The following is a 26,812-nucleotide window of genomic DNA, read 5'->3' on the forward strand; positions in this document are numbered from 1 at the left end:
TGGGAATGTCCCAGGATAGTATGGCCCCTGTTAAGGATCACATTTGAATATATTTAGTTTTTGTAAAGCCCTTCACTGGTCTGTTATGAGACCAAGACTGAAGCACAGCAGTTCATATGAATTTAGGTGTCCAGGGGTGCAAATCAAGATATTTCTGACAGTTTTTAGTGTGATTATCACTCCTAACACATGAAAATACAATAGGTGAAAGTACCAAATCATCAAGAATTGGGTTGACCTTACACTGATGGTAGCCAACATCATTGTTTGGATAAACTGCATCCTCTAACTACTCAAACTACTCAACCTTTATCTATTTTATCTTCTCTTTCAGTAAATAAGAAATGGCATGCAATTCTACCAATGAATTGATACCTATTGGAATAAATCACAATACATCACAATGTACAAGTAAACAAAATGATTTCGTACTGAAATTGCAGGGGTGTACTTTCCAGAAAAAAATAAATAAATAAAATGCAGGACCCACACACCCAAACTGAAACCTACTACTGTTACTGCCCTGAATTACAGAAAACCCCTTCTTTCTCTCCTACAGTTAACCAAATCATGAAATTCACAAGTACAACAAATTAGGGATTATAGAAATAACTAATACTAATAATCTAGGGTGCGACATGGAGCACCTTTCCTTCTCTAGTCAAAGGTGTAGGGTGTGAGGCACACCCCAAAACACTTCTCTAGTCTAGAGTGTAGAGTGCAGCATCCCCGTGTCCTTACTTTAATGGTGTCCAGTGGATGTCCGGCAGCAACCAGGCACATTCCTCCAAACCCTCCCGCCAGGAAATCCTTGATGGGGCTGACAGTAGGCATGGTGGAGGGGTAAAACAAGGGTAATGGCCGCAATGCTAAAATATATTGTCCTTAGCTGCTCGAGTGGCCGGTGTTGCCGCTCTCAGTGTTGCCACCCCGGAGTACTTTCCCTTCCTTCGCTTCATTCACCACATTCACCTGTACGCTCCCTAATAGCAACGTGACTCACTTAGCAATAAATCTACTAGGTGTGTACTCCTAATGCAAGAGATCTGGGATTGGAGTTACGTTTGAAATCTGTATATGTTGTTTTAATTCACTCATTGTCCTACTTTGCGTTTCTGGTAATAACTTGGACAGCTGATCTCTTAAGCTGTGATTTACCTTATATTTCTCTCTCTCTCTCTCTCTCTCTCTCTCTCTGAGTTGAATTCTTTGTAGTTCTTTTTAATGTTCAGTTTAGATTTACAATAAAGTGGACGGTAGACATTTCACATAAACCCTGCTTATTTCCTTTGACAGTTCCTTCTCATTGTAACTTATATTTTTGAAAGGCTCAGTTTTCGTGTTCTCTCTTCCCTCCTTGATGATTCAGATTGCTTGTTAAACTGTAATTAGAATCATGAAAGGATTCTTCGAGACGCCAATAGCTTCCATTACAGTAAAAACTCGAAATAAAAATGTGATCCCAGTTTTGTTGCATCCTAGTATATCAGGGTTCATAAGTACCTACAGTACTTTCTGCCTCATAACAGTACCGTATTCTTCATTTCTTTGTCTATTTATTAATTTGATCAAAATTACAGAAGGTATTTCTGAAGCCTACTTACCAACACCACTCTTTTCCGCGGTGAGTTCTTCAGTGGTTGCAAAGTTGTACTCTAAACCAACACGTCTTATTAGTTTTTATTACGACCAAATGTGCAAAAATATCCCACTAGCTAACTTATATTTCCCATCATACTTAAAAAAAAAATAATAATATACAGCATTACTGATAAAAGTTGTTATATCATTAAAATATTTTCCTTTTTCATACAAAAAATAGTAAACTTCTTTAGTTCACTGAATTTTCTCCAGTCATAAACTTCTGACTTACAGTGTGTACTACTGCTCGACGAAAACGCGATTTACATCATAGGTTCATAACATTTCAAAAATATTCTCTACAATATACATAGATATAGTAACAAAAGATGAGTATTCCTCGTTTTCGATATAAGATGAAAAAAAGCGGAGTGGAAAAAATGAAAGGAAGTTCCTGAAAGGAAGTAAGCTGGAAGAAGGTAGAAAGAGGTTGTGTTTTGATGACATATTAATTGCTTTGTAAGTGGGCCGATAGATGAGTGGTCCATGACAGGTGTACGATTAAAAGGGGACCGGTGTGAAGCCATTAAACTATCTCTATAGCACGTAACTGTTGTTCCTTCACGAATTCCTTCATTGCACTTTCCCTGTTCTCCATTTGCCTCTGTCGCTCTGCTGCCATTTGTGCCTTGAACTTTCGTTTATCGTCCGCCAGTCTTCTCCAGTGTCTTTGTTTGAGGGCGTGTAGGGCTTCAAGTCGCCTCTTCTGCTCCTCTGCTATTTGTCTCTTCATCGCATGTTTCTCCTGCCTGTACCTCTCCTGTTGCCTTCTGACAAACCTCGCGGTCACGTCGAAGGGATGTAGATCTTCGTCTCCTGTCAGAACGTCCTCATTGTCCTCTCTCTCGCTTACCTCAGTTTCCTCGATAATCTCCACTGCTTGTTCTTGTTCTTGTTCTTCTTCCTCCTCTCCCCTCTCCTCCGTCTCCTCGTCCACCGCTACCTCTACCTCCACCTCCTCCACCACCACGTCCTCCTCGGGGAGTGGAGCGTAAGCACCCTCGGGCATCTCAGCTTCTGCGATCTCTAACAAATCCTTTGCTTCGTGGGGAGGAGCAGAGAAGTCAATGAGCGGAATCCAACTGCGTTCTTCCATCATAACTGAAGTTTCCAACTTTACAAGGTTCACTTTTGGCTCTGGTATCTCAACTGGAAGACTGGGGGTGGGGCGCAGTGGCGGCCGCGGGTCCCACACATGCCTTGGACACTTGAGGCGGCGGGCGGTGACCTTGAAGACACTTCTGTGGCGGTGATGTTCAGGTGTGGCACAGAGTGGAGCTACTCTGGAATCGTAGCGGAGGCGAGGAGGGTCTGGCTGGCTGCACACCATTCCCGAGCGCTCTAAGAAGCGACATGTGGTGTAGCCCCTCGCCCGCACCTGCGACACACACAGAAAGTTTCGTAAATGTTTAATGTCTCTACCACAAGACGTTTTACATTATTAACTAAAATGAGAATCGGTTAGTTTTATAACAACCTTTAAATAGTTAATTACCAAATGGCATGCAAAAATGAAGAAAATAATAACAACACAATAAGCTAAGCGTTACCTTATTTGTTAGCGCGGGCCGCATCTGTAGAAGGTCGCAGGTGCAGTGCCACGGGTTTTGGTGCACTTGGATGAGCTTGGCGGGCAAAGGAAGGAAGATGGCAGGTGGCAGGGTGGTTAAGTTGTTGTTATTTAGATACAGCTCCCTCAGGCTGGCCAAGTGGTCGAAAGTTCCAGGAGAAAGCTCATTCAGGTCGTTGTGGCTCAAGTCGAGGTAACGCAGTTTATTAAGGCCGAAGAAGGCATCGAGCGACAATTTCGTCAGATGACAATGATCCAGGTTCAGGGAGTCAAGGTCAGGGGTGGACGTGAAGGCGTCGAAGTCAATGGAAGGGACATGGCCGTGAATAGTCAGTTCTCTGAGGGTAGGCATGCCTTCAAGCAGGGCGCGACTCAGCGAGGGCAAGGAGGTGTTCTCAATCTGGAGGACCTTCAAGTTAATGAGCTCTCTGAATGTATCCACGTGAATCTCGGCGGCTACATCCCGGGCGCCTAACAACAGCGTTTCCGTGGAGTTTACACTTGTGAAAGTGAATGGGAACACGTGTTCAATGGGGTTTTCAAGGAGTCGAAGAGTAGCTATGTTCGGGAGGCGTGGAAAGCTGCCGGGTCCGATCCTGTCTAGTTTGTTGCTGTCGAGGTCAAGGGTGAGCAGTTCATCGAGGCCTGCCAGACTGTCTCCCTCCAGTGTGAGGATGTTGTTGTGAGCCAGGGAGAGGTGGTGCAGGTGCGGGGTGGGGGCAAACATGGCAGCGGGAAGCACCTTGATGTGGTTGTGCTCAAGTGTGAGGGTATGGAGGCCAGAGAGCCCCGTCAACAGTTCAGGTCCCACTCGATCCAGCTTTGCGTGAGCCAGACGGAGATATTTCAGGTTGGTCTGACCCAAGAAGGGAGCTAGAACCACTTTGTTTTCTGTCTTGAACACGTCATAAGGCACCACTTCGTCCGAAGCCTCTTCCAGCACCACAATATCTACTTCCGAACTTTCTTCATCAGTCGACGGCGGCAGTGGCAGCTTCGACAACACCTCTGAAGGAATATCTAAATCTTCCAGTTGTTTAGCTATGGCAAGGAAGTGTGGCAGGTGCATGTCAAGCACAGTGGTGGTGGAGAGCGGCTCGATGTCCCTCCTCAGCCGCCCACCCTCCACGGCGGCCACCAGGCGGACGTATTGCAGGTCAAGTAGCTGCAGACCTGCTAGAGGAGTCAGGGCATCCTCAGACAGGGCCAACCGCAAATCCTGTTCCTTTTCTTCCTCCTCCTTCGCTGACAGTTTTTTGTGCTCCACCATCTCCTCCACTCGATTGGAGAAGTAGCCAGAGACCTGCACCGTCTCTCGTCTAGCGTAGCCTTGGAGATGCAGCGCCTGTAGCTTCGCCAAAGGTCTCAAGTGATGCGCCTCCACCACCGTCAGGTCGCTTCCCGCTGCCTGTAGTAGCGTCAATACCTGGAAGGCCAGAGTTTATGGAGATGAAGAATGTGTCACGAAATGAAGATGTGATGCTGCGGAAGTTATGTTTCAAGTGTAGCGAAATTATCTATGCTTCTAGAGTTACTGAAAGCTGGTAGATGTTAACTCACCATGCTGCTGGAGGGCAGGGCGTGCAGGAGGGAGGTGAGGTTGGTGTCTCGTGTAAGGGCACAAGTGGCGTGGAGTCCTACCACGTCCACGTCAACGCCTGCGCTGGCCGCCGTCTGGGAGTTGACAAGGTCACCAGGTTCGCCAACCTGAAGGACAAGGCTCTGTGTCTTCCGACGGAGAGAGAGAGAGAGAGAGAGAGACCTATCGCTCACTTAGTCTTATTTTATAACACTTTCCGGTGTGACTCACCTCGTTGGGGTGGATTTCCGGCAGGTCATCCTCTCCCCATGACGTCATCCAGGTGAGCACGAAGGACGCAGCTCTAAGTGGCGCCTCTTGACAGGTGCACTCCCGCGGGCACCCCATAGGCACTGCGGCCCCGAAGGCCACCACACCCTTAGGACACGGAAAGAATAATAACACACACACACATACTAAAGACATTATCTATCAAAATCTTCCAACAGCGACAATGAAATCATAAATTTCGTAACAGTAAGTCGAATTCCTACAAAATAAATGTTGAAAAACTATTAAAACATTATTTCAGGACACAAGATAAACAATAACTAGAGAACGTTAAAAAAAAAAAAAACGTAGATCTTACCAGCAATTAAAGCACCATATAATTTAATATAACAAGGCCCTGTACTGCAATTTATGAAGCACCAAGAACACTCACCAGTAGCACGAAGCACGCCAAAGCCTGCATGCTCCTTTCCTCGCACCCGCTGGCTCACTGGTCGCTGAGGTCCCGCTGTTCTCCTTCCCCAACACAAACTTCCAGTATCTGCCAGTCAATATCACTCCCTAGCTTTAATCAACCCAGTTCTATTTATCAAAGACCACTCCCTGATGTAATAACCAAGCGGACAACAAAAATCACAAATATTCAAGCACTCAATAACCTCTCCATTTTCTCTCGTTTGCTAGTGAGAGATTAGTGACTCAGACGTATATTTTATGAACCTGACCACTTTTTTCTTATTTCTAAATTGCCTGCGTACAGTTAGTCGCCCGAGTGGAGTGGGTGTGAGGAGTGCGACGAGCAGCTTGTCCCGCCTTCCCCTCGTTTGTGGCCGCCCAGTGAGGGTACAGTGGTGGGTGTGTACTGTAACCGGAAGCTGCGAGGGGGTGGGTACCGATAGCGGAGAGAGAGAGAGAGAGAGAGAGAGAGAGAGAGAGAGAGAGAGAGAGAGAGAGAGAGAGAGAGAGAGATAATGGATTGCGATAATACTTTCCATGTGTTCTATCATCAGTTGCTACTTCCCTTAAGTCACAGCTTGGCAAGGATTCCTGTGCAAGGATGACAAGTGGATACATTTATAATAGTTTATTTCTCACCATCTTTACTCTCCAGCTCTCGAAGTAAAATTAACATTTATATTTTATGTTCACGCCACTTCACTGGTTTAGAGATATGGCAAGCTAACATATAGTACATACTCAGAAGACTCCTATCACAACTCTGATATGTGCCAATCTTACCTACACTGGAAGGATAATCTGAACTCAGAGTTAATGGATGAAATAAACAAACACATACAAAAGCATTTTATTGACTCCCAAAATCACATATAATTGGATGCCCCAAAAAGCAAATGATTTTGAAAGAAAATATTTCACTGCAAGTCAGAAAATCCTAACCATAACATAATGGGGAAACTTAAATAAAAAAAAAAAAGGGAAACTCAAATGTAGCTTCAATTTAATTAAAAAAGAAAAAAAATTGTACCACTTGGCAGTTTTCCATTTCCTTCATGGGAGAAGTCTATCCTCTAAATATGAGATGAAAGCAAGGTGAATTTTTGGTCCACTAGCATTGCTGATCATAAAATAAGGGAGTGCAAAGCATGTCAAACCTTTGACTATCAAACAGTTCCTCAAAGGACTTTCTGCCAACGCCTTGCTATCAACGAGCACCGTCTTCTTTATCAATAAAGCAAAAAATAATAGAATAGCATCTGATATGAAGTTACAAAATCAGTTGACCTATATACTTATGGTTATCAAAGTACAAAACATTTTGGCTTGCAGACCCTAAAAGGAAGGCCTGGGGGAGCAGGGAGGAGACAGGAGGAGCAACTCTTGAGGCCACTTCCACCCAATTAAGCTTTCTTCTCCGCTTCAATGACTGCAACAAAACATGGTGTTATAAATCACCCATTATGACATATGGGGTTCCTTCTACACTAATATATTATCTCTCTCAGTTCCTGACTACCTACATGGCATAATGCCACATCATGTTTATGTCAATCTTACCAACATAGTAATTGCATAACTCAAATTTAAGTTCTTACTACCCTCATAACCCTTCAAACATTATTCTCCTCCTGTAATGCCCTGTTCATATAAGTAAGAGACCAGAGAGCCATTAGTCATGCCAATTAAATTCCAACCCAAAATGCTTGAACTTGTCAATGAACCTCTCTTTATTTTCATATAATGTTACCCCATATTCCATTATGGATACAACAGCTTTCAGTAGTATGTTGGTACCTGTACTAGCTTCAGTATTGTGATGGGTTAAACATTAGCTATGGACACTCACCTTCCTTAGTCGGGAGAATATTCTTCTCAGTGGTCTCCGTCTTCTTGAGAGCCGAGGGGTCAAACTTTTCAATACCTTGACAGAGGGCCTGCTGACCCTTCTCAGCATCAATATCTGTAATGACAGCATCATTGATACCAGCAATACTTTAGGATGACCTGGCATAATTTACAATACAACAAGCACTGAGTACTTCTACTTTAGCAGCTGATGCCAGGAAATCACTTGTAATTTCAGAAGTACTAAGGTGAAAAGCAGTAAATAAGAAAGAGAAACAATCTTTTGGTTCAAATAATATCTGCAGATACTTCACTGTTAATATGATACAAACAGTTAAGAGGCACCATGGTCCATGATACCAGTTATGCCAGTTAATTGAGACACAACACAGTTAATATATCAGTATGTTTATATATAAACAGTTATTAATAATCACAGCAAAACAGCTTTAGTGTCTCAAACTGAAACCAGTTAATCACAATTACCAGAGTAAAGATAACATTACTCCAGACACCACATCCTATAAAGCCTGAATTGTGAACAAGTGTTAGACATGTTAACATTATGTACAGCTTCAGAGTGCATGCTTACATTAATTATTATGGATTAACATACATTCCTAGATTCACGCTTAAAGAATTATGTCACTAGAAAGTTAGTAAACATTTTATATTCCTTAAGCTTTACATTTCTTTTTAATACACTAGGAACATTTTACGTGAACAACTTAGTTGTGAGTTTAAAATTGGCTATTGAAATAAAAATGCATTCAATTCATATTAAGACATCAAAGACTAACACATATGTATACACAACTATTCTCTAAGTTAACAAACATTTCTACATCCTAACCAATTAAAACACGCAAGGCACACGTGTTCCTCAACCTTCTTTTGATGGCAAAACATTTCGCTCCTCAGTTTTTGTGGGCTTCATCTCACTTTTGTCGAAGGAGACTAAGCGCTCTAAGAGTCTCTGGTGTGTACGTTCACTCTCAATATCTGTTGGGCATTAGCAGTCCCGTCAAGCCTTTGTGAGTGCACAGCAATGCCAAGCCTTCCATAGCTACCACTCCCTTTACCCCATCCTCTGCCTGCATTTTTATTTAATCCCAAGCATGTCAATGGGTCTTGCATTATATGTACATACACCTACATATTCTGACTTGACTTCAGCTACTTTTCCATTGTACCACTGACAGAGCAGATTATAATTCATGATTAATATGTATGGTAGTGAATCATTCAGTGTTCAGCATCTTTTAAAACAGACATTAGCAGATTAACCCACCATAGCAAACTTATGTGAACTTCAGTCTTCTGCTCATGGTGTTGGTCTCATTAAGGATTAGGAAACTTGTTATATCAGACTGCAAAAAAATAGGTGCAAGAACCACATAAAAGTTTCATATCAAGCTGCTTCTGAACTTAAGAGTAAGTAAGCAAAAAAAATTGGCAGAATTCTTAAAATTGGCAAGGTCTCTAACTAGTTCACAACACTAGAATAATCAAATGTGTTAAAACGAGCCCTGCACTTAATTGTTATTTCCTAGACAAATGTAGTGTTTGAGGAAGCATCTTGGCTTGTGAACTGGCTGATGAAAGTAGTGCATCTTTATGAGCACTAAAGTCACTCAGCATTTTGAGCCAAAGCACTCCATGACAAATGTTACCTGCTTGGGTTGGAAGCAAGATTTTTTCTTCAGTAGAGACCTGACGCATTGCTGACTTATCAAAGGAAGAAATTCCCTGGAAAAGTTTTTGTTCTGCTTTTTCTCTTTCAATATCTGGATGACAGTGTAGAGAAAAGGAGTTCAGTAAGAAAGGAGGAAAGATTAAATTACCTAATTCATATAAGTATGACACACATGCCTATAACACTAATACTAGCTAATGTCACTAGCAACCCTAACAAACTAACCTTAGAAGCAGGAGTCCTAACTCAGAGCCATATTACATTTAGCACTAACTAAACAAACCTTCATATCCAACCACTATGTACAATACATCAGTGCAATCTAAAGTTTCAGGAAGAAGGGATTAGTTGAGGAAACTATTACTATGTACATGTTTTTATATCATACAACCCAAAGATCCCACAAGCCATATCACAAGTTGCAAGGTGAGGAGAGAAGCCCCACCATACCCATCTATCTCGTGAGGCTCACATGGCCACCTTCCCAAACACTGCTGAATAGCATGTTGCTTCCTGATACAATGTGAAATTAAACTAATTGCTAGCAATGATGACTTGTCAATAATCCCAATGTGAATACTCATTTTTAGGAAAAGTGGCCGCTTGATTCTCAGTTTAAGATTAAGCTTATTTTCTAAATCAGATGACAGGAAGAGGCTGTGGAGAGGTAGACATTTTCTTTGTTGTTGCTGCTTCTGCTGCCACTGCCACCATTATCACTAACAGCACCACCACCAATAGCTAAGGACCATGTATGAGACAACACTTTTATGCCACCTGCCTTCCAAGAGTGAATAAACTCAATCTGCATTCCAGATGAATTTTTGGGAGAATTACTTCAACAGTCAAAAAGATAAAACTCAAAATTTACAAGTCTTTCAAAATTTGCTAATAAAATTTGGAATTTTAATTCATACACAGGCCTTGATCCTGCACTGGCAAAACTACATGCACAAAATATATGAACACAATTCAAGAACACAATTCAAGAATCTAGATCAAAGGAAGGCTAGGTGATCTTGAAAGTTTTGCATCTAAAGCAAGCATGGGTCTAGCTCTCCATCACGGACTTTCTCCTCCTCCTCCATGCATGCGATACCTTCTTTGGCAGGCAGGGCAACCTTTTCCTCTGTTTCTGTGTGCCGCATTTGAGACTTGTCAAATCCTGTAACTCCCTGGAATAAGCTCTGATGAGTCTTCTCTGTCTCGATATCTGCTCTCCCATGAGAGGAGGGAAACGCATTAATATTGGGTGATGTTGAGACTCACTAGCCACAGCCACATGAGCTATGTCTGTACAATACCAACATGCAGCACCCCTCAACAGACAGTATTAATACATTTTCATTTCAAAATATACGGCCACAAAATATAAGACCAGATGAGACATTCAAACAATCCTATTAACATTTTCAAACTGGTCATTATGATTTTGTAGTAGTTTAAAAAGTCTGATATTACTGTACCTTACTGCTATCACTATAACTAATATCTTTTAAAAGCAGATAATAAAAACAACCCAAAAATTAACATGGTATAGAGTAATTATAAAAACAATCATGTAATAATACTTTGTTGGGGGATTGCATATCTTGACTTTCTAGCAACACTCAGATTCACAGCCTGTAACACACCACTCCATAAAGTTACTCTTGCATAACAACAAACACAAACCAAGAAGAAAATTCTATCACTGATTATCCTGACACAAAATATGTTGTCACTAAATAAAATAAATGAAAGAAAGGCAAGCCAGCAAGTTTACACACTGTGGAGACTGGAATCTGCACTAGCATTGTTTTCTTACTAAATCTCAAATACAACATGTAATGTACAAGTATTACCTATCAAAATTAGATTAATGTTCCAGATGTAGAATTCAGAAGGTTATCATACAAACACTATACAGGGTAGGAAGTTATTTGCAAAATTTACACCTTGGATGAAAGCTAAACGAAAATACACTCTTGCACACGTGTGTGCCAGCACACACAAACACACACACTAATACATATACAGGTCAACTTCAAAAGTAAATAAGGAAAAAAATACAAAAGTAAATGAGGAAAAATACATAAAATCTTTCACAACAGCACAATCATACATTATGTAACTAAATAACTAAAAACATGAATATAAAAGAAAAACATATTAATCTTATACTACTAAACTCATATATATTGCAAATGACATTAATTATGGTCTAGCATACTCTTAAATAAAGGGATACAGATATTCTATCACAATACACATTGGAAATAAAACTACTCCACCAAACTAACTTCAAATCTAATAAGTTGCATTTATGTCTTTGAAAAACATTTTCCACTAGTCAGGAAATATGCATATTCCTAAATTATCTTGATGATTTAGAAATGTAGATATTCATCAATATTGGTGATAATTAGTTTATGTTTAGTTAGAGATTAGGAATTATATTTAGAAGCAGTCCTTGTTTCCCGATGATCGTAATCACGGTTTCTATATTTGCATGTCCAAAGGAGAAGCCGTAGTAATAAACAGAGAACGTTAGACACCCCTTATGATGTGAATTAATTGAAGCAAGATTCAATACAAAGAGCAACAAGAATGCTCCCATACGGTCAGTCACTGAGCTTGCTTACATTATTTGCCAGCACTTTTCTGTCTGTTGCTCCCTCTGTAGTCCCTCACTCATCACACACTAGCCATATAACTAACTGCTACTATGAGTGTGTACATATAACAGTGTGTTTGATGGCTGTGTGATAGAAAAGGTACTTAGTGGGGGGACTCTGATGAAGTTAATGGAAATCAAGGTGCCAAATGTTAAAAGTATAATTGTGCTACAGCAAGTCAAGAGGCAAATAGTAATGAAGACTGGCACAGCACAATATGTGGATTTGGCATAGGAAGTGAAACTTAGTACTATATTTTCGATCAGCATTATTTTTCAGGGCTTATGTATTCATGTTAGTCGCCCAAGCAAGGTCTCCCATAAGAAGCATACATGTACTATGCATTATGGTTTATAATGGCTGAGTTTTTAGTTACTATTCCTTATGGCCTTTACTGCACTGGGTTTTCGTTACTTCTCAGCATTATTTAAATGACCGTTATAACTCATTTGGTAAAAGGAAGCTATTTATTTTTAATCATCATGCAAGTATGTATTTGTACTGTATGCGGTATATGTGACTGGTTAATATGCTCGTCATATTATTCATGGCTTTTGTTCTACCTTCTTTGGCGGGTAGGGCAATTTTTTCCTGAGTTTCTGCATGTCGCATTGAAGCCTTGTCAAAATCAGTGACTCCTTGGAATATGCTCTGGTGTGTTCGTTCTCTTTCAATATCTGTTGAGGGAATAACCCAAGACCAAATTTGCAGCAACTTACAGACACAGATGCTGATTAATTTTATTCCAAAAGAGGTTCACTGAAAGTTCATGTGGCTTCTACCTTTCTTCTCTTTGTTTACTCTTTGTTAGTGCTTTAGGAACTAACCCTACATCCAGCCATCTCAAAACATCAATGTTAGTAATAAATGGAGATCTCTTATATTTCTATTAATGGAAAATCTAACTTCTATGCAACTAAAATAATAAATACTTTGATATACGCAAAATACTACTGCATTACAAATTTTCATATCCAAAATCTATTATGAAAGGTAAAGACTCACTACCTTCAGCTTACATTTTCAGTTTCCTTGTCCTAAAGGAAAATTATCGCAAATACACTTTTTTCCAACAGGCAAAAGCCAGTACCAATCAAAATACAATTAAGAGCAATAAGGCATCCACACTACAAGTGTGTCATATAGTTTGAGGACAGAACAAACTTAAGGTGTGCTGAGCTGCACATTATTCTAATCCTAAAATGCTTATGTAATTATCACTTATGTGCGTACATACTTAATATACACTTAAATTAGACGCACCTTCCTTTGCTGGTAAAATTACTTTTTCCTTGGTATCGGTATGCTTCAGTGAGGAGGCATCGAAGCCCTCGACTGCATTGAAGAGAGCCTGACTCTGTTTCTCTGCTGCCACGTCTGAAACAACCACATCATGCAGGGCCATGCAGTAGGCCATCAATCATGCACAGGAGGCACTGAGCTCTGCTCACTCCTTCACTCATCACTGCCAGTATTACAGGTGGATGAGGGTAGGATTCAGTGGCCACTAACTGTGGACATTTGGTAAAAGCAACATGACTGAATAGCCAGGTAGCTAATGAGTGTAAGTCATGACAAATCAAAAGGTTGATAAGATACACTCAACAGTAAGTGTTATGTGGCTGGGCTTGCTTATGATGGAGGAAAACGACCATCATAGCAATCCCTAAAGGATATTTACTTTTGAAGTTTAATGTTGAGAGAGAGAGAGAGAGAGAGAGAGAGAGAGAGAGAGAGAGAGAGAGAGAGAGAGAGAGAGAGAGAGAGAGAGAGAGAGAGAGAGAGAGAGAGAGAGAGAGAGAGAGAAAGTGGTTCTCAGGCATTAATTTTTTTTACCTAAAACAAAAAATAAGGAAATTAAATCAACATCTGTAATAATAAATGGAAGATGTGATGAAACGTATCAGTTATGTAAAATCTAAAGCAAAAATATAAATTGAGATCAATTAAAAAAAGATGCAAGTGTTTTATGTGATTGAATGAATAAGTGAATATTAAAGTATCTTACATGAAAAAGGCTAACTATGCAGTATGTCATTTCATAGGTCACTTTATAAAGCTTCTAAATCCCAAATACATGCATGAATCAAAGAAAATAAATCATAAATCATAAAATCAATATAACAGGAAAAAAATGAGGAAAAGAGCACCTAATGTCAACAAAATGGGGAGAGAGAGAGAGAGAGAGAGAGAGAGAGAGAGAGAGAGAGAGAGAGAGAGAGAGAGAGAGAGAGAGAGAGAGAGAGAGAGAGAGAGAGAGAGAGAGAGAGAGAGAGAGAGAGAGAGAGAGAGAGAGAGAGAGAGAGAGAGAGAGAGAGAAAGAGAGAGAGAGAGAGAGAGACTCATGAAAGAACAATGCATGTAAATCCATACACAATAAGCAAATTATCACACTGGAGTAAGCTGATGCATCACACAAACAACAAACTGAATATCACAGTCCATCTATTCCTGAGCAGGGCATCTCTGCTTTGCATTTACACTCATTTAATCTTTCCCTAACCAATGTCCCAGATACAATTTTCAATGATCCACTTCAATTTATTTTACACCATAATTTATTATCTTGCCTGCTCATTGAAACAAAAGGACAAGAGAATCAAGAAATCTACTTCAAAAGCAATAGTCATCACACACAGTTCAACAACACAGCATAGGAAATTACACAACATATGCTTTCAACTACCATAAGCTGCTTTCAAGAACTTACCTTTCAACTCCAGACTAGACTCATTCAGTCACATTGAAGACAAGTGAAAGCACAAGTCTGACAATACTACAATTAATTCAGCCCCCAATACACTATGAAACAAATTTGCATATGAAAATGTTGTGAACAAGAACTAGAGTGTATCTATAATGTATGACTATTATATGAGCCTGTGTGAATATATGTTTGTATGTACATGTGCAAGCGTGTTCATGCATGTGCTACATGTGGCTATATAGTATAGATAATTATGCAATACTAGCTAGAGATAAATCATCAGGTGCAAGACAACAATCAGTGCATGCTTGAGAAGCTGAATGCCCAACACTACAAGTACCTTCAGGAGTAGGCAAGACAATCTTTTCCGAGGTAGAGGTGCGCTTCAGTTTGTCGCTGCGAAAGTCCTCGATGTTGTGCATCAGTTTGTCATGCTGCTTCTCGCTTTCCACATCTGCCCCCATCATGCAATAAAGCCATCATGCACACTCCTCTTAAAGTCCTTCTTGTGTCCATATCAAGTTCCAGCAAATGTTTCTTACACTAATCCTTTCCAACAATAGTTAGTATATGGGCTTATGAATGAACTTTAGATTATTTTCCATAATCTAAGCAAAGGAAAGATGAAGACAAGTAGAACAATGGCATGCAAAATGTTTATGAGACTAATACAACTAAATAGACTAAATTACTTTTACATAAATCTATCCCTTTCCTGCACATGTCATTAGTAACTATACAAAGTTAAAGAAAAGACCTCATCTCTGTACTTACTTCAAACTAGTCTTTGAGCTATCAAATGGCCAACAGCTTGCATCACAATCCAACATGCATTTTGTGTTCCAACATTCAAATATCATGCATAAACACAACAAATTACATGAAAAATAAATACATAATGCAATCTTAAAACAATCCATGCAAAATGAAGAGCACATTCCAAATGAAACCATGAAATCAAGGTATATGTTTGGAGGAGGGGAAAACCTGAACTATCCATGCATGGAGCTTACTGGGCAGACATAGAACCTTTATCACCAGCTGCTGAGACACTATGGACCAGCTGCCACTCTTTCTTTCAGTAGTTTCATACCCTGTGTTTTGTCCATGTCTCTCCCCTAACTGTCAGATCAAATACCACGGCAAGACCAGAGGTAAAAAACTAAAAAATTCTATGCTAATGATTCAATATTCTGCTGCATTTTGATGGTTATAGGAAAACGTTTCAGGGTATAGCATCTACTGTAAACTATTTGCTTCTACTGTTACCCTAAACTACTTTACCTGTATTAAGAATACTGGACCTGACTGCGAGTCGATGCATGAATTCTCATAAAACAATATCCAGAACATACCTGACAATTTCTCATAAAATAAAGACTAGAAGAATGTTTGCTGGCTTTTTTGTAGATCTCATACACTTTTCTTTTACAAATAACAACTACACTCATAATCCATAACAGAACTCAATGCAGCACCTATCTGATCTATATGAAGAACATACCTATTATTTATACACTTGAATATATGGAAAAATACAATCTAAGTAAGTTTGTACAAAATTTTTTTTACCTAATTCATATGCTTTTTTTTTTTTCCTGTCATGATGTAGTCATCATGATAGCACATCACAAAATTAATAAAAGCCTACTGCATTATTCATTCATTATTCATTATACATCTATAAACTGCAAGTATTCAGTACACAACAGACATACAACATACAATCAGCAAATCACTTTACAAACATTCTCTCAAATAAAGACATTACAGGTCCTCTTCTCTTCCTGTTTCCTCTTCATGCTAAGTTCTCTCCATTATATGTCTATCATATGATACACATGTACCCTTTCTATTGCCTCTTTCATAACACAAATCTTCCCTTTGATGGCTTGAGGGGATCCTGTTGAGTGGTGGAGAACCAAGCACCAAACGCAGGTCTTCACTCTATGCTTGAGATCTCTTCCTGCTCCATGACTTCACTTTCTTCAATAGCTCAGACAAGAACTATAAGTAAAGAATCCCCTCCTGCAGCTACGGACTATTTTCTATCACCCTCTAATTTCTCTCATTCCCTCTTATGTCTCCTACCATCTCCCTCCTAGTCTTCCTGCCCTTGCTACTCACCCTCCTTTGTCGGCAAGGAAGTTTTCTCGGCAGTGTCCGTTTTCTTCAACTTATCTTGAGAGAAGCCCTCAAGCTGTTCCTTGAGCACACTGTCGACCTTGGGCAAGTCCTTGAGGGTGGTTTCTGCGCTCATGGTGGTGGTGGTGATTAGGATGGTAAGGTTCCAAGGTTAACTGCCGGCAGAGAATGTTGATAAATGTTAAGAGTTGATGTGGAGGGGTGTTTCACTGACAAATGTTCTAAGAAACCCTGCATCTGTGAAGATGATATTTATGATATGCAGTTCAATGAATATTTAGAAAACTGCACTGACCATGTTCATGACTTGGGCAATCATGAACACAAGCCTTGGTTAACAGGTGCTCCAAACACCTGTCTGATTACACTCTACCACTGCCTCACTGCTTCATGTTACACTATTTACGTACACCCTGCCTCTCATGCAATCTCAATTCCATCCTAAGTGAAGATTTTCACACTATAGGGTGACATTTCCAGATTATATGTGAAAAGCATAAATCTTAATTATTAATTCTAGAAATTTCTAATGATTACCAGAGATTCAGGTCACTTTATTATGAACTTCACTGACAAACACATGATGAAAACTTAAAAGTAGAAGTCACTTGGAGGCAAAGAACTATAGAATTGCACACTTTCCAAACAACTAAAAAAGAACCAGCTTATTGCCTCACATAAATCAACCAGCAATCTAATGAAAATGAATAAAATCATTCTAATCCCATTTTCCTATATTCTAACAAGTAGACATTTGCTATGACAACATTTTTAAGAAAATAATCAATCACATGAACTAAACACATTCTTCTAATGTTCAAATCAGTATACGAAGCATGAACTCAATTCCCTATTGTATGAATACTTAGTGGTTAACATATTACAATGGAAGCTTCTTTTAATATAAAGTTACAAAGCAATTAAAGTTATTTTCTACTAGAACTTCTTCAAAGGCAACTTGAACAGACAGGTGATGCAGAACAAAAATTATCTACATTTGCATTGAGAACACAATCACTGGTCTGCATTTCCTTCCCTGAAATGTGTGAATGCCAAAGACCATTTCCAGTTTAAATAAACAAGATTCTTACAAGGCGCCTTTCACTTTGATCCTTGCTTACTTCACATTGATGTTTATTTAGACAGACTAGTGTTTTCCTTCTCTCTAGGTTTTCTTGATTCGTGTAATATCTGTTCATTTGCTAGTGCACGAGTTCTTATGAAATGTCATTCAGGTAAGATACTTGGGTAATGGTTGATGCAGGTACTGACCTTGACAATTATCTCAATCAGATCTCTGCATGACTTTTTTTTTGTATTTTTATTTATTTATTTATTTATCTATTTATTTACTTTATTGATTTTTTTTTTTTTGGTATTCAGTAACAAGTCTTATGAGGTTGCAGGGGAGAGCGATCTCACACAAAATGAACTTAGGATCAGATTCTACCAACACAAAAACTATTTCACTGAACCTTCTTGTTGTTCAAAGTTACGGGTAATACTGTTAATACTGTTAACAATGAAAATCGTGCGCTTTAACAAAATTAATACAGTAAATGTTTATGGTAATTTTTCCATCTGATTATCAATGACTATATATGGGACTGATGCGTAAGTGGCGAGAATGCAAGGGTTGAGTGGCTGGTTGCATCAAGAGACTTCAGTAGAGGTTGGCTCCACTATGCTGCCCCGCACTTTACTGTCACCACGCATAAGATGACTCAACGCTGACCCTTCTCATTGTCCAACATGAAAAGCCGCAGTGCAGCGCAACGCTTCTCTCTCTCTCTCTCTCTCTCTCTCTCTCTCTCTCTCTCTCTCTCTCTCTCTCATAAAAAAAAAAGGTCCATTTAAGCACTATAATCACACGAAAGCTAGGTTCTGGTCGCCTTTGTAAGACCATAAATGAAGAAAAGTCGTGCTGTACTCCCCACACTGCCCTGCTCTGCTCTCATTCTGCATACCACATCCTTTTTCTTCAACGATTACAGTCGTGAACATCCACTTCAAGCCGGTGGAGTGGCCAGTGAACTGTTATAGCAAAGAAGCTTAGAATGAGCCAGCATAATCCTGCTGTATTATCTCTGCACCTTCCTACTAATCCATGTCCCCAGTTATTTCAGTGACGACACGAAGATTTTGGGAGAGGAACTGAGTTCTGTAATGCATAATAGTGATAGACTAGCTAAAGTTTCGTCAATGAACACCATACAAGTGGGCTATAATGGCGGTTACACATATGGCAATGACGAGATGAAGTAATGTAACTGTCAACTTGAGCGATTCCTCGGGTGCGTGAAGTAGTAAGCCAAGTTAGCCAACCCCAACCCGGGTAGGGATATCGGCTTCCAACTTTTCAACCCAAAGGCGAACCGGCGTGCAAACCCCTTCACCGGGTAACGGGAGTCTTTGGGGGTGGGGGTGGGGAGGGGAGTTGTTGAGGGCGGGGTCTGATGGGAGGGAGGGGGAGGGAAAAGACGGCCCCAACACCTGGTCCATGAGTCACCGCCCTGCATGCCGCTCAGACCCGCTCGGGCGATCATTGGGGCGCCTGTTGGGAGGGAGGGGGGTGGCAACACAAAACCTTGTAATGCCGCCTTTGGAGTGAGAAAAAAAAAAAAAAAACAGGGCACTTGGTAATATGCGGGAAAGTTGCCTGACTACATCCAAGTCCCTTCTCTCCTTCACCCAGCTGATCTCTGGGGCAGGTGAGAGTGGTGGCGGAAGGAACACGGTATGTGGGGGATGTTGATAAAATGACTACACAATTCTAGTGAACTGCTAGGTCTACAAGAGCATCTCTATGGCTAAACTGGATAACATTCGTTTTAACTGTAGTCACGGTGTGAAATGTACCAGCCTTTAAGAGCGTGGCATGGCGCCGTGATGCAAAGATGAAACAAGTGTGAAGGTTCGGTCACTTCCTCCTCCCCCTACCCAATTTCAAGCCAGACGCAGGAAGGAATGGGCTCCCCGTCACACACACAGGAATTTAGGCCACCAGCTGTCTGAGTATGTGATTCCCATAGGGTACAAGAGCCATACCCATTCCTCCACAGGGTGTGGCTCACAACCTAATCAACAAATGAAGCCATACGGAGGTGATCGAACGGACCTCCCAACAACGAACTACACCAAGCTGTTTATTTCCTGCCGAGAACTTCTCTTATGATGTGATGAGTGAATTTCGTACCGCCACCCAGCCACCCAACAGTTATCCAGGAAAGGGAGACCACCTGCCAACATTCCTTGGCTTTATTGGGAAATCTGCCGGCCAAACAGCCATTTTAAAATACCAGGGGGGAGAAAAATAGCAAGCAAAGATCATCATAGCTTCGAGACAACTCGAAACGCGAAGTGAACTCAGCTCTAAAATACACTTGCTAGCGTTGGTGGCAAACTGACACTACGTACGGTCACAAGATTTTCACTATAACATAATGTGGTACTCGCATCCCGCAGAGTTTCCCACAATAGACTGGTAACCTCGACTCGACTCGGCTCTATTCCTTCGGTTCCCGACAAATGATTTGAATGCAATTTGTCAGTGAGATCTCCGTGGTTGACGTGCCCTTGTAGTGCAGACAACTATCAATGCTTGTTACAAATGTGAAAACGCCAGTATATCCTAGTCCATCAACATTTACATTTCGTAAATGTATGTGTATGTATGTATGTATAATATACATACATATTATTTTGCATTCCTATTAATCCAGGAGCAGTATGCTGTGCACTAACAACAACACCGGGGGAAGGGCACAGACAGGTCTGGGGCGGCAGCCGGCGGGTGGCGGCGGCAGCTGGCGGCTGGCGCGCCCCCAAGCGGATGTCAGCCGTATCAGGGTGATAAACACGTTCTAGCCGATTCGAGGCAGTCGGTGCTCGGCAAACTATTATCAATAGTTTATCGAGTTTTCTCAAAATGATTTGTGAATGCATTAGTAACTGGCAGGGATTGAGTTATAGTGCAATCGATTATGTAGACTGCACATTGGGTTGAGTGGACGACTGAAGAGAGCCAGACGGCGGTGTTTGGTGTCGGCATGCGGGTCGGAGACGAGGCGTCAACGACCCATGGTTTCCTGTTCGAATCTTTATACTAGTTTGTGCTGGCTGACCATTTAGTAATCTAAATAGGCACTCCACATATTAGATACACGTGTCAATCTTACATACCCTTCATGGGTAAACCAATCGCTATCTCATGAAATTCAAAGCAAATTTTAAATTTCTGAAACCCTCAAAATATTCATCACAAATGCACTTGACCCGAAATTACTGAAATACAATGAAATACTGTAAATTGCCGAGCAAACCGTGAAAATTGCGAATTAATAAGTTTCTCGAATTTTACGACTGCTACGACCAGGCGCAAAATGCACTCTGGTGCAGTTGGTGACACTGGCATCTGACATTCACCTCTGAGGCTGAATTAGAATTCCATGCGGGTAACCTATGCAGTATATTTACCTATACTGGCTTGATCATGAAATGTCTCCGTATTTGAGGAATCCTTACGCAAGACTATCTTCAGAGAGAATGAGAGAGAGAGAGAGAGAGAAAAAAAAAAAAAAAAAAAAGGGAAAGAAGCCTTGCAACGGTGTGGAACTAGAATGTGACCCAAATCTACACAAACTCAAATGCGAAACCTCAGCACGAGAATAGAAAACGAAATATCCTATCTAGACACCGTACCAACATGTCACGTCCGCTCCGGCTTTGAAAATCTATTTCAAATCCCAATAACTATTTGTGAAACAATACAGGAAAGCAAGTCGGGGTATAATAAAGTTGACAAAGTTAACAGGAAAACGGATCGATAATCAACTCTCAATTACGTAGTAGTCCTGAAATGAGAAACAAAAATGTCAGAACTGCGTCTTGGCCACAAGCTGCAGGAAGTACACGTGGCAACTCAAATAACACTCCTCACTCAAGCAGCGTCACCCAGACCCTTCCCTCCATACCTGTATCCCTGCTGAACAGTGACTGTCCCTTACAGCGGTCTCCAAGACCAGTGGATACGTACCTCTCTCTCTCTCTCTCTCTCTCTCTCTCTCTCTCTCTCTCTCTCTCTCTCTCTCTCTCCGACACACACACAAAACACACACGAGGGTCAATAAGTACCTCAAGATCCATACGATTATTCAAAAGGCACATACTAGCTTGTGAAAAAAGCAACAGTTTGACAGTCGATAAAAAGGAAAGGAGGGAGAAAACGAAAAATTACATATGAAAGTATCGTTCCCACGGAATCACGCCGTACTGGCTGTTGTATCATGATCTACCTTAAAAGTATAAAACGCAACAATAACTGCATTAATAAAACGCATCCTAGCATGTTAAATAATTCCCTAGGAACCTCCCAATCCCTGAAATCGCAACTACTACGGCATCTCAAAGACCTAGGAAACTTCACTTCAGATCAGCACCACCCGCACGCCACCCGCCCATCATCCCCCCAGCCACCCGCCTGTCTGCCCAGGACCCGTCCCCCTCTGCCACACCCTCGCGCCAGCCACATTGTCTGGGAAGCCGGCAACAAGAGCTCTCAAATCCATCTCACGCCCTCCCAGACACCATCATATCGAAATCTACGTTTTTAAACTGTTCGAAAGAATTCTACTTTCCGCCTGTCGCTTCTTTCTGAGGCTTAACCCGAGGCAGAGAAATACCGGCGTTTTGACAAGGCAGCTCAGACAGACCCACTCACGCCGCGCGGCCCGGCACGCCACCACTTCAAACAAACCTTTCCTTAGTCACACTGGCACTGATGCTGGTGAAAGACAGAAAACAATACCGAAGAATGAGAGTTTCAATGTTATCTAAAACACACTGCACTTTTGGAAATAGCTTTTCTTTCCTCAACGTAAGCGAGGCACACCCTACCTCAGAGATATCCTATGCGTTACTGGCTCCCGTTCCCGGGCGGGCTGACCGACCGAGCCAGCGCCGACACAGAACTCCCTAAGCGATGACTCAATGCCGATAGTTGCCAATCCTCGCTATATATCTATCTATGCAGCTGGATCTCTTTTCTTTTTTGTCCACGCTATTCAAACCCCCGTGAGTCACTAGCAATACAGATGCAAAAAGCTCTATACTCTGAAAATCCACAGACACGTCATTCCAGCCAGCTAGCCACGTGGTCTCTCCTACGAACTGTCTATAGTAGAGAAAATTTTATCCCATACGTATTTTCTTTTATACAGTGACTTATTTCAGAGCCACATCACAGCTGTAATGGCCACTGACTAAATTTAGCGTCGAGATAATGTGTTTGTTTTCAAATCACTGTTTAATGTGTGTGTGTGTGTGTGTGTGCATTTACAGCCAGTAAAGAGAGAGAGAGAGAGAGAGAGAGATGAGTAGAGAGAGGAGAGAGAGAGGAGAGAGAGAGAGAGAGAGAGAGATAATAATGAAGATAACTGAATCAGTCGTCACTTCCGCTTTTTACTTTGTAAGGCTTAAGAGAGAGAGAGAGAGAGAGAGAGAGAGAGAGAGAGAGAGAGAGAGAGAGAGAGAGAGAGAGAGAGAGAGAGAGAGAGAGAGAGAGAACAGATGAATGAAGTTAACATTAGAAAAAAATCGTCCTACTATCTAGTCCAGTTTTACTCTCTCTCTCTCTCTCTCTCTCTCTCTCTCTCTCTCTCTCTCTCTCTCTCTCTCTCTCTCTCTCTCTCTCTCTCATCTCTCATAGACAAGACACACCCATATAGGTACACAATGTCTCAAGCTCTAATCCTGCAGTCTTATCCACTTAGTTCCCCCTACTCCTCCCCCCTTCCCCTTCCCTCTTGTATCCTTCCCTTCCCTTCCCTTGACCATTGAGAGGCAAGAACGTGAGACAGAACTTGCCAATCCCCTTAATGTGAGAGATGCATTTAGCTGCTGTGTAACTCAAGGAGAAAACAGCCTATCCGGGAGGTGAAGCTGGTATGGAAAATTGTGTGTGTGTGTGTGTGTGTGTGTGTGTGTGTGTGTTTAGGATTATTTGTTTGATCTTGGTAGTGGTGGTGGTGATGGTGGTAGGAAAGATGTTAATATGATTTTTTTTTCTATTTAACATTTGTATGTCCGTTTCCTCTCTCTCTCTCTCTCTCTCTCTCTCTCTCTCTCTCTCTCTCTCTCTCTCTCTCTCTCTCTCTCTCTTGAACAACAGATGTTTGTTCGTCATGATTGGTTCTGAAATTTCACACAGTGCTTGGAAATTAAAACACCAGGATGGGAAAAAACAAATTAATTAGAATTGTAATTAAGATTCTCTCTCTCTCTCTCTCTCTCTCTCTCTCTCTCTCTCTCTCTCTCTCTCTCTCTCTCTCTCTCTCTCTCTCTCTCTCTCTACCATAAATGTCGCACATACTAGACTAGCTGTGAGTCACCTGCGCGAACACACACACACACACACACACACACACACACACACACACACACACACACACCAAATGCACAGTTGATATAGAGAGGAAGGGGGAAAAAAGACAAAAACATTATGCACTTCAAATGTTAGACTTTCACTTGTAGTAAATATATATATAAATACATGTCGAAATTCATTAATAAGTCGTCACAGAAAGGTCAGGAGGGAAAGGTCACTATGTTCTGCTTAAATGTGAAGGAGAAGAAAAAAGAAAAGAAAAAGGAAAGACGAGAAAAAGGAAAGAAGGAAACAGGAAGCCTTGTAAGTATAAGAAATAATAGGAAAAATAATTATGGCATTTAAGGATAACAATATAATGAGAGTAAACAATGGCGTGTTTACAGAATAAAAAAAAAATGAATGGATGTGGATAATAGGACAGATAATGCATGAATGAAGGATGTGAATGAGAGTAAAAGGAAGACATTACGTGAACCAGGGAGAGGAAGGAGGGAAGGAGAGAGGAAGTGAAGGATAAGGACAAGGAGGATGAAAGGGATTGAGAGAGGAAGGAGAGTGAGAACGAGAAAGACCGAGTAAGGGGAGCTTTGAGAAAACAAGACCAACACAACCTTATACAGATTAAAGCAACTACCAGTGACCAACCTTATAAGTCTCTCTCTCTCTCTCTCTCTCTCTCTCTCTCTCTCTCTCTCTCTCTCTCTCAGTTACCTGCATGGCTTCTCCACGCGTGTAACTTATGACGCATATTTTTGGTCTTATTTCTCTGCAGCTCAGTTATTTTTTAAGACTGGTCTAAATCACCTGTACGCTTTGCCCTGCAGTCTTGAGTGGTTACCCTGTAAGCTCACTAGCACTGCCACACACGTGCTACATTCAGGGAGATCAAACTAACACCCTTATAACGCATCTTGTAGCTAATTCGCTCCGCATAAACATTTTGTGGCTTTTAAATCTTGTAAATGTTGCTAAATTATACATCTCTCTCTCTCTCTCTCTCTCTCTCTCTCTCTCTCTCTCTCTCTCTCTCTCTCTCTCTCTCTCTCTCGCACATACCATCAGCAAGGGAAAGATAGGAGCTAAGTAACGATAATAAAAGAAAAAAAAAGAAGATAAAACTGTGATGAAAATGAAGATAAGGAAGATACAGCAAACAGTGAATCATTGAGTCAGTTATTAACAATCTGTGATAGGAAAGATTATTGAAACCGCAGATAATGACCGTACAAAGTGTGTGTGTGTGTGTGTGTGTGTGTGTGTGTGTGTGTGTGTGTGTGTGTGTGTGTGTGTGTGTGTGTGTGTGTGTGTGTGTGTACCTGTGGAAGTGTGGGGAGTGACGGGAGCCCTCTGAACACTGAAGGCCCAAATAAGGAGGAGCAGGAGAATGATGAATGTGAACGTAGACAGAAGATGAGGCAGACCTAAGATGATATTATGGAGGGATAAGAGAGAGAGAGAGAGAGAGAGAGAGAGAGAGAGAGAGAGAGAGAGAGAGAGAGAGAGAGAGAGAGAGAGAGAGAGAGAGAGAGAGAGAGAGAGGCGTAAAGGATAGATCCTTATAGAAAAGACTAGATTGAGAAAGCTGACCAAAAAGAAGAAGGAGAAGAAGAAGAAGAAGAAGAAGAAGAAGAAGAAGAAGAAGAAGAAGAAGAAGAAGAAGAAAAGCTACGGTAAGTTTCTGGTGTGTGTACTCCTTATATGGTCACCTTTGTAAATAGTCTTGAGAAGTCTGTAATCTCAAGTACAGTTATAGGTAAACTAAGACAATTTACAGATATCTACCTGTATCTACCTAAATAAATATCTGAATACCTGTACCTATTCAGCGCATCACTCTGGCGCACCTGTTGACTAAATTTGCATATGTATGGAGGTAAATCTACTTATGTGTACCTATGGCTTTACAATTAAACGTGAAATACCGGAGAACTAATTACCTGACTCTCATTTACCAACATAATACAGGTAAGGCAAGGTCAGGTGTTAAATACGGACATTAAAGCAACATTATATAGAAAACTATTTATATTTACTTGCGAATTTTTAATATTCATAAGTATTTGCTCGTAGTATTTTGCTATGTTAATTTTATCCGCGTGACTCAAGGGAGAAGGATGAAGATTACAAGAAACTGGATAAGATGAAGCAATGTTTGGTAGTAGTAGGGTGTGTTTTACTCTCTCTCTCTCTCTCTCTCTCTCTCTCTCTCTCTCTCTCTCTCTCTCTCTCTCTCTCTCTCTCTCTCTCTCTCTCTCTCTCTCTCTCTGTCCCGTAGTGAGTGCTTTCTTACCTCATTTACTCACAGAAACCAAACAAGATCGTATTTTCTGCGTCATGTTTTTGCTGACCAGCCTAAGGAAGTGTGTGTGTGTGTGTGTGTGTGTGTGTGTGTGTGTGTGTGTGTGTGTGTGTGTGTGTGTGTGTGTGTGTGTGTGTGTGTGTGTGTGTGTGACCCAGAAACGATTTTCCCTCCTATGAGTCACGGTCGTGGGTTCATGTATCTCTCTCTCTCTCTCTCTCTCTCTCTCTCTCTCTCTCTCTCTCTCTCTCTCTCTCTCTGATAACGTCAACATGTCAGAAGGCAAGCACTCAGTTACAGTAGCACCACCCGCTTCTCTCTCTCTCTCTCTCTCTCTCTCTCTCTCTCTCTCTCTCTCTCTCTCTCTCTCTCTCTCTCTCTCTCTCTCTCTCTCTCTATGACGATTGTATAATTTCTATAGTCTTCCAACATTCAAGTCAGGCATATGTGAATGACGTAAGGGATTATTTTACGAGTGATCACAAGAAGACGACTCCAGCAGTAGCAGTATCTGTAGACTAGAGGATGTGGTTATCGTGTGTGAGTGTGAGTCTGTGTGAGTGCTGTCTGTGTCTGTGTGTGTGTGTGTGTGTGTG

General features: G+C 41.1%; 3 protein-coding genes across 15 annotated transcripts in view; all 3 read right to left on the bottom strand.

Annotated features, from left to right (window-relative positions):
- The window catches only part of LOC135106522 (mitochondrial carnitine/acylcarnitine carrier protein-like), a 16,338-nt gene extending 15,393 nt beyond the window's left edge, over positions 1–945 (bottom strand). The window contains 1 exon segment of the mRNA XM_064015635.1: positions 742–945. Coding sequence (XP_063871705.1) covers positions 742–834 — 93 coding nt within the window. The 5' untranslated portion in view covers positions 835–945.
- Positions 946–1,668: 723 nt separating this feature from the next.
- On the bottom strand, positions 1,669–5,933 carry LOC135106521 (toll-like receptor 13). 2 transcript variants are annotated; one of them, XM_064015634.1, is made up of 6 exons: positions 5,780–5,933; positions 5,455–5,562; positions 5,022–5,168; positions 4,772–4,918; positions 3,192–4,637; positions 1,669–3,019 (listed from the first exon to the last, which is right to left on the bottom strand). In XM_064015634.1, the coding sequence occupies exons 2-6, from the start codon at positions 5,482–5,484 to the stop codon at positions 2,168–2,170; spliced, it is 2,622 nt and encodes an 873-aa protein (XP_063871704.1). In that variant the 5' UTR covers positions 5,485–5,562; positions 5,780–5,933; the 3' UTR covers positions 1,669–2,167. The 2 variants fall into 2 exon arrangements, with proteins under 2 accessions (XP_063871704.1, XP_063871703.1); XM_064015633.1 differs by having other exon boundaries at positions 5,455–5,869.
- A 382-nt stretch (positions 5,934–6,315) lies between these two features.
- LOC135106523 (thymosin beta-like) overlaps positions 6,316–26,812 on the bottom strand; it is a 39,804-nt gene continuing 19,307 nt past the window's right edge. For 2 of the 12 annotated variants that reach the window (XM_064015638.1, XM_064015640.1), the window contains exons 2-9: positions 16,513–16,685; positions 14,726–14,839; positions 12,942–13,055; positions 12,242–12,355; positions 8,999–9,112; positions 8,214–8,327; positions 7,327–7,440; positions 6,316–6,906 (exon numbers count right to left, since the gene is read on the bottom strand). In XM_064015638.1, the coding sequence (XP_063871708.1) occupies positions 6,881–6,906; positions 7,327–7,440; positions 8,214–8,327; positions 8,999–9,112; positions 12,242–12,355; positions 12,942–13,055; positions 14,726–14,839; positions 16,513–16,645 (843 nt within the window). In that variant the 5' untranslated portion in view covers positions 16,646–16,685 and the 3' untranslated portion in view covers positions 6,316–6,880. Of the gene's footprint in view, positions 6,907–7,326; positions 7,441–8,213; positions 8,328–8,998; positions 9,113–10,120; positions 10,235–12,241; positions 12,356–12,941; positions 13,056–14,725; positions 14,840–16,512; positions 16,686–20,224; positions 20,248–22,285; positions 22,584–26,812 lie in introns of those variants that run through there. The other 10 variants (XM_064015636.1, XM_064015637.1, XM_064015639.1 and 7 more) reach the window with 10 other exon arrangements.

Source organism: Scylla paramamosain, chromosome 13 (genome assembly GCF_035594125.1).
Source record: "Scylla paramamosain isolate STU-SP2022 chromosome 13, ASM3559412v1, whole genome shotgun sequence".
Lineage (NCBI taxonomy): Eukaryota > Metazoa > Arthropoda > Malacostraca > Decapoda > Portunidae > Scylla > Scylla paramamosain.

Coding starts and splice junctions, on each gene's coding strand:
- LOC135106521 (XM_064015634.1), bottom strand. CDS start 5,484: ATGCAGGCTTTGGCGTGCTTCGTGCTACTG. Junction 4,638..4,771: donor CCCTGCCCTCCAGCAGCATG/GTGAGTTAACAT, acceptor CTGGCCTTCCAG/GTATTGACGCTACTACAGGC. Junction 3,020..3,191: donor GGCCCGCGCTAACAAATAAG/GTAACGCTTAGC, acceptor TGTGTGTCGCAG/GTGCGGGCGAGGGGCTACAC.